At 44.3% G+C, this 8,242-nt stretch overlaps 1 protein-coding gene across 1 annotated transcript; it reads left to right on the top strand.

Annotated features, from left to right (window-relative positions):
- The first annotated feature begins 3,831 nt into the window (after nt 1-3,831).
- Nucleotides 3,832-7,978, top strand: LOC103280359 (uncharacterized). Its single transcript, XM_062965210.1, has 3 exons — nt 3,832-3,956; nt 6,663-7,726; nt 7,885-7,978. Exons 2-3 carry the CDS (start codon nt 6,690-6,692, stop codon nt 7,976-7,978), a joined length of 1,131 nt encoding a protein of 376 aa, XP_062821280.1. The 5' UTR covers nt 3,832-3,956; nt 6,663-6,689.
- The last annotated feature ends 264 nt before the right edge of the window (nt 7,979-8,242 follow it).

Genomic DNA, 8,242 nt, shown 5'->3' on the forward strand with positions numbered 1-8,242 from the left:
TTCCTTCTCAGAGACAAATGGACCTCTTCCTCCTCCTTCTCTCAGAAGAACACTCAAACTTTGATCTGTCCAATATTGTTGTCGAAGGCTTTCATGGCCGGGATCACAGGGTTGTTGTATGTTTTCTGGGCTGTATGGCCATGTTCTAGAAATATTATCTCCTGATGTTTTGCCCACATCTATGGCAGGCATCCTCAGAGGTTGTCCAATATTGACTTGTCTGCTTCTCTTTGGAGTCTGGCCAAAAATTTAAATTCTCAATTCCCTAGGAAATTGCACAACACTAAAGAAGTGGGAAGACCATCTTCCTTGGGAAGTCTCTCATTTTGGGTGGGTTTCTGAGGACCTTTCTTTCTCAATTCTCAATCCTTCTTGTATTTTGTCTAAGTAAGACCTAGAAAAAAGGGGAGAAGGAAGGCACTTAAGGATGAGGTGACCCCGGTATCCACAAAGTATAAGTTCCTAGATTTTATATGGATACTCAAAACCATGGATAATACTGAACCCTATTGAAATGAAGAAGACCTGGATATTCCTTTAAGAGGACATATTTTGTGGACATGGAAAAATGAAACCATAAAACATGAAACTGTAGTATAACCTGCTGGTCTTATGACCAGTAAGGATGTAAGGCCTAGTGGGTAAGGATTGTATCTCAGTGCCAGATCATGTTGGATTACGGTTGTATGTGTATGAAATGTAAATCAAGTGTTTCTGCTGTTTTGCAAGAGTGTGTGTTTCAGCAATGAAACAGTTAACAGCAGGCTAGTTAGACTGACAGCCTGCTATGACCTATCAGGCATGATTTCCGACCTTGGAGGTCGGCAACTTCCTTCGGACTGAGGAATGTATTTCTTATCTCTGTGAGTGTGTTGAGCTGGTGTTTGCCGAGTGAAGAGGCTATAGAAGAATGCCAGCTCAGAGTGATAGCTTTTGCTATGCTTTGTAAATATGTATTATAGATATTGAAATAAATGTTTGGACTTCAGACTACGGATGTGTTTGAGTCGGACATTGAACAGAGGAATTGGTGTGGCAGATGATTGCAACCAATTCATCAGGGTGCTGGAGAAGATGATCGATGGAGTTTGAAGAAACCCACCCTGACCTCCACGCTGACAGATCAGACAGATTCTTTGAAAGCACATGATTCAAAATTAAAACTTGGTTTTAATCCAGATCAGAAGTCACCTTGGGTCCCATTCTGGGAGAAAGGTGTAATATAAACTATACACATGCATGCATGAATAAATTAATATTAATTCCCTGCCACCTGTATTTAAAGTAAGGAGGAAACATTCTACCTCAGTTGATGGACAGTGTCTACTATGCAAAGCAGAAAACATAAGGATGATCAAGTGCTTGGACTTCTAGACTGTAGCTTCTTGCATTCTCAATGTTCACTCCAGCTCAACAAATGTAGGGACTTCATAGTGCCAGCTAATCCAAGAGGCTTGGTGCCCATTTGTGCAAGAAAGGGCTCTGAAGTTATGTAGACATCCCGCATTCAACGCATGAGCTCCCGCTGAAGACCCAGATACCCTTGACAATGCCGCATCTAAAGCTTAGGAGGATGTTGCCTTTGTCTGATGCAAGTGAATGGTTTTGTGTCACGAGATAATGCCAGCTTTCCTCCCACATGCTCTTGGCATTCCAAGTGTTCCTAAACATCTTGAGATGATGGTGGCAACCATACCACTCCAGTAGCATAAGTCTTGGCTCAAAGAGAAGAAAGGAGGAAGTAGTCAAGAGCTGCTAGGCAACTATCAGATGTTTCATTCCCATTGTTATGAGTCGACATGTGCATTATAGGTGATCCATCCTTGACAAGCCTATAGAACCATGGAGATCCATGGAGTCCTTTTTTGAAGGGAAGTTTCTTTTGGAGCCCCAATAAATGTTTATATATTATATAATATTAGCTGGTCATGGGGGTTCTGTGTGCCAAGTGAGTTACAGGTTGGTGGAGTTCAGGGTGCTCTTAGATGGCAGGTGAGCTATACATCCCTGTACCTACAACTCCTATAAATCATGGTGAATTATCCCATGATTCTGCCATGCAGTGAAAGCCACTTCTGCTGTGCAGTAAAAATGTGGCAGAAGCAGGGTGCTTCGGCGGTGGGAGAGCAACCAGCCAATGGGTGCCTTCTTCTCTGCTGCCGCATGTTTCGAGAGGGAAAGAAGAGGAGGGAAAAACGATGCCCTTAAGGACTTTGAGGAACACAGTTTGAGAACCAATGCTGTAGAACATTGAATTTGTGAGGCCCAGTCTAGACAAATACTTGGATGCTCCACTCCAATTCCACCTAACCTTGAGGGTCTTGTAGATGTTCTCCTCAACTTACATCCAGGAAACAAAACCCCATCCTCAAATTGTGAAGGAGTTCTGAGACATCAGTTCCCACCTGTTGTTACATGCTGTAATGAAGTATGAATTTTTGGTTTACAGATGTTATGTTTCATTGTGTGTTTTAAAAGGGTAAGTATTACAGTTATTGCTTCTCTGCACTCAGAGGCTGGTTGCCATGGAGAAGTAGGCGGAGCCAACTGCTGTTTTGTTGAAGAAGTGCAGATTTTAAAAAAGGGATTCAGTCTGTGCTCTGATGAGGCACAGGGAAGATTGATCCTAGGTTGAGGGGATCAAGGGAGACTCAATTGTCCATTTTGAGTCGGTTTAAAATAAGTTTGGTGATTTATTTAATGTAGTCAGTGTCCTGGTAAGGAACAGTATATCACAGGGGTGACTGCGGTTTAAAAGTACCAGAGGAAGAAGTTCTAACTACTTTAAGTAAAAGAAGTGACACTTTAGGGAGTTTGACTCACCTTATTCTAGTATTGTAACTGTTAATAAAAGTGCCTCTAAGTGAGAAACAACAATTGTAACCACTAAGCTCTGTGCCTGAATAAACTTGTTATTGTTCTTCCAACATCTAAGCCTCTATCGCATATATTATAAACTAAGTTACGCTACCATCTAAAGTGAAGTAGAAAGAAAGAAAAAGTAAAAGGTCTCCTCTCTGAGTCTTTGGTGGTTGCATCTTCCCAAATTGGTGGCAATGGTGGGATAAAAAGATTCCCCCCTTGCCTGAAAAAACCTTAGTCGTTATTAGCTCCTCGCACACGCAATCCATCAATTTAGTTGCTTTCTGTCTATTGGCTTGGCAGACCTCGAGAATGAATTCCAGAGCGATGGAAACCTTTTGTCTTTGTTTACCAAGAGAGATCAAAGAAGACTGTCGGAAGTGTTATCACTTGATTCTGGAAGCCGTCCAGACCTTCTTATGGGATGGTATGATGTGTGTCAAAATTACCAGCATGTGCCAGGCTGATTCCGATGGCAGGTGCAAAGCTCAGCTCGTGACCCAAGCTGATGTCATTCATGAACTGGATTCCAGGAGGACTCGAGCCTGGCCCAAGATAACATCACAGAAGGCTATGAAAGAGATGTCCTACATAAATAGACTTGACCTTGCAAAGCTAAAGTCTTCTCATTCCAATTTGGAAACATCTTTCCTTTACATAGGGAATGTATGTCTCCTATGTTGTCATCGTTAAGATCCAACTCAGCATCTACTCACACATCCATCTTTATTAATGGCACCAATCATTGTTTTGATTAAGTGGTGATTGGAGTCCCAATGTCTGGATACACTCTCAGTTTTGATCATATTGTCATCTATGGAAGAGCTGCTGGGTGTGTCTTCATTGCACCTGACAATTAACAGCACACAATTGATTCTTAATGACGACTTGAGACAGGCCGCATGTTTCTAATCAGTGAGTCATTAGGTCTACAAAGCAAAGGAGACATGTAGACACATGGTCAATCGGGAACACACAGACATTCATCTCATCTGGCTCATCATCATTTGAAGGCACTGCATAAATTCTCAGCTCCCAATCAGAGCTCAGGACTTCGGCGTGGTGGCATCGTCTTCTCAACTCCAGCTGACTGGGTAAGTTTGGACCATCTTAGGAAAATGCTGATGTGGAGACAACCTTCAATGAGATTCCTCCTCGTGTTGCTGACATAAAGTCCATTTGGTTTTATAAGTAGTGGAATTAATGGGTGGGTTTGTTTCAGTCTCCAACTTTCTTCATCACTTGTCGGGACTTTTCACTGTGACCATCCTAAGCTCCAGCCAAATTATACACCTGCCCAAAGGATTTGTGATGATGACTAGCAAACAATTCCAACGTACTCTTAGGAGTGTTGGGAGTATGATGTGAAAGGTAAATTCACATTAATATAGCTCCTCACTAGATACCTTTTCTTGAATCTTGGAGGTACTGTTCTGTAGTAGCTCTGGTCCTTCCTGGAAGATCGTTCCCAGAAGGTGTTGTTGGATGACACCTGCTTGGCCTTTGGTGTCCTGCGGGGTTCTATATTGTCTCTACCATGTTCAATGTGTTGTTGAAGGCTTTCATGGCTGGGATCACAGGATTGTTGTGTGTTTTCCAGGCTGTATGGCCATGTTTCAGAAGTATTCTCTTCTGACATTTCTCTCACATCTATGGCCTAGATGTGGATGAAACATCAGGAGATAATACTTCTGGAACATGTCCATACAGCCCAGAAAACACACAACAAACCTGTCTCCCATGTTGTTTAACATCTACAAGAAGCAGTTGGGAGAGATCATCCAGAGTTTTGGGGTTTGATGTCATCTGTACGCAGATGATGTTCAACTCTATCACTCCTTTCCACCTTCTTCTAAGGAGGCTGTTTAGGTCCTGAACTGGTGCTTGGCAGCTGTGACATTCTGGATGAGGGCGAACAAATTGAAACTGAATCCAGACAAGACAGAGGTTCTCCTGGTCAGTCACAATGCTGAACAGGGCATAGTGTTACATCCTGTGTTAGACGGGGTTACAGTCCTCCTGAAGACACAGGTTCACAGCTTGGGTGTTCTCCTGGACTCATCGCTGAACCTGGGACCCTGGGTTTCGGGGATGGACAGGGAAGCTTTCTTACAATTAAAACTTGTGCACCAGTTGCGCCTGTACCTTGGGAAGTCAGACTTGGCCATGGTAGTCTACACTCTTGTTACATCCTGAATAGATTCCTGCCCACCAACATTACATTTCTCGTTCTTGAGTTCGGAGTAGAGCAACTGCTTTGGAAGACGGTGATCGGGCATTTGGACAACATGGCCAGTCCAGTGGAGTTGATGGTGTAGGAGCATTGCTTCAATGCTGGTGGTCTTTGCTACTTCCAGCATGCTGACATTTGTCCGCCTGTCTTCCCAAGAGATTTACAGGATTTTTCTGAGGCAACGCTGATGGAAACGCTCCAGGAGTTGAGTGTGACATCTATAGACCATCCACGTTTCGCAGGCATAGAGCAGGGTTGGGAGGACAATGGCTTTATAAACAAGCACCTTGGTATCTCTATGGATGTCCCAGTCATCAAACACTCTCTGCTTCATTCTGAAAAAAGCTGCACTCGCAGAGCTCAGGCGGTGTTGTATTTCAGTGTCAATGTTGACTTTTGTGGAGAGGTGGCTGCCAAGGGAGTGGAAATGGTCAACGTTTTCTAATGTGACACCATTAGCTGTATTCCTGGCATTGCAGAAGGATTAGCTGGTGCCTGTTGGAAGAGCACTTTGGTTTTCTCGATGTTCACTGAGAGGCCGAGTTTCTCATATTCTTCTGCGAAGGTGTTTAGAGTGGCTTAGAGTGGTGTTTAGAGTTAGCCTATAAAGCCATAAACGGTTCTGGCCCAACTTACCTGTACGAACCTATCTCCCTCTATGAACCATCACGGAGTTTAAGATCATCTGGGGAGGCCCTACTCTTCCTTCTTCGCAGGAGTGCTTGGTGGGGACAAGAGACAGGGCTTTCTCAGCGGTGGCTCCTCAGCTATGGAACTCCCTCCCCAGGGAGATTAGATCAGCCACCTTGAATCCCCTTCGGGGTACAGAAAGGGGGGATAGAAATAGCGTAAATAAATAATAAATGTTGATAGAATATATGCATTTAAAAGTGATACGCACCAAATTTAGATGATACCTGAGAGATGAGCTGAATCCAAAAGTTTCTGGAGACCTTGTCCAAACCATAGGAGGAACTCTTCTGAAGGTTGAAGTTGGATTCAGGATTGAGAAAAACAGTAGGTGGGGGGACCTATACACTTAGAATGTATTTTAGTTTTGTTTCTGTGACAATATTTAGAAGGAGCTAAGTAAGATTTCAACTAAGTGACTACTAGGCCATCCTTCTAATCATTGGGCATGTTTACCAGGAGTTCATTGATCATTCTGGCTTGAGGAAGGTGTTATGATCTCAATATTGATTCAATGTAAACTATGGAGAAAAATGGACCATGACTATTACTTCCTTCAATAATATTTAAAAAATATGGGATCAGACTAACAGACAAGTCTTTGAATCTTCATGGTTCCATCATTCTCCAACCTATTTGATTTGGATGGGTAGATTTCAGTTTTCCAGAATTTACTTTAAAAGTGTTAAGCAAACAAGCTGATGTTGCACTGCATATCGTTTTAATGGACTTATTCTTGGTCAGCCACCTTGGGTCTCCTGTTAGGAGAAAAGCAGAATATTAATTAAGTGGACATTAATTTGTTTAATAAACTAATATGGTTGTTGAGGTTCCTCAAATTGATGGTTTGACAATCTTTTGTTATCCATTCTCCCAGTATCCTCCGAAGTGGTTCCGAGTAAAGATGTATTGTACTGACCAGCAGTGTAAGCAAGCATGCTTGCCCCCTCCTTCCTACCAGAAGATTGTTGGGACTCAAGATATATCAGGATGTGGACCACGATACAGATGCCAGAGAGGACAGTCCTACACACCCCAATGTATATCACCATGCCCTCCCCAGCAGAGACACTCCTATGTACCAGTATCCCCACAGTCATGTTCTCCCCAGAGGCAACCTTCGTATCCTTTGCAACACCGTCCAACCTTTGTGCCTAAATGGATCCAACCATCATGTCCTCTGCAGCACCGTCCAGCCTTTGCACCAGACTGCATACAACCACCACGTCCTCTGCAATGCCGTTCATCCTTTTCACCCGACAGCATCCAACCAGTACCTCCACTGCAACGTCGTTCATCCTTTTCACCGGACACCATCCAACCAGTACCTCCTCTGCAAAGCCGTCCGTCCTTTGCACCTGACTGCATACAACCACCAAGCCCTATCCAGAACCAACCACTGCTTGCACCAGACCATCTACAACCAGCATCGCCTCCCCACAGTAAACCATCATGTTCCTCAGATAGCATCCAACCATCTTATCCTCACCAGGGCCTTCCATCGATTGTCCCGGACCACATAGAAACCACATGTCCTCCCCAGCGTCAGCCACCATGTTCCTCAGATACCCTACAACCATCGTATCCTCCCCAGAGAAAGCCATCCTTTACACCATCATATCCTCCCCAGAGTCAGCCACCATGTTCCTCAGATACCCTACAACCATCGTATCCTCCCCAGAGAAAGCCACCATGTTCCTCAGATACCCTACAACCATTGTATCCTCCTCAGAGAAGGCCATCCTTTACACCATCATATCCTCCCCAGAGTCAGCCACCATGTTCCTCAGATATACAACCATTGTATCCTCCCCAGAGAAAGCCATCCTTTACACCATCATATCCTCCCCAGAGTCAGCCACCATGTTCCTCAGATACCCTACAACCATCATATCCTCCCCAGAGAAAGCCACCATGTTCCTCAGATACCCTACAACCATTGTATCCTCCCCAGAGAAAACCATCTTATACACCACTATATCAACCCCAGCAAAAGCCACCATGTTCCTCAGAAACTCTACAACCATCGTATCCTCTCCAGAGACGGCCATCCTTTACACCATCATATCCTCCCCAGAGTCAGCCTCCATGTTCCTCAGATACCCTACAACCATCATATCCTCCCCAGAGAAGACCATCCTATACACCACCATGGATCCAGCCATGCTCTTCACAGGGCGAAGCATCCTATGAACCTCCTTGCCCAAGGCCCTCTTTTCCTGAAAGACCACTGTCCCCTCCACAGAGCATTCTTCAGCCATATGCTTCACCACAGAAGTACCAGTACACCCAGAAGCCATGTTGCCCCCCATGCAAGTCCGTGTGTTTTGGTTCCCAGCAGACACGCATGCCCCAAGCTGTGCAAACATGTGCTCCTAAAGGGAAATGTGTATCTCAAGGTTTTCTGGGATCTCAATGTTCACAAGGTGCCATCAAGGGAAACCAACAAGGTGTGAT

The sequence above is a fragment of the Anolis carolinensis genome, unplaced genomic scaffold (assembly GCF_035594765.1).
Source record: "Anolis carolinensis isolate JA03-04 unplaced genomic scaffold, rAnoCar3.1.pri scaffold_14, whole genome shotgun sequence".
NCBI lineage: Eukaryota > Metazoa > Chordata > Lepidosauria > Squamata > Dactyloidae > Anolis > Anolis carolinensis.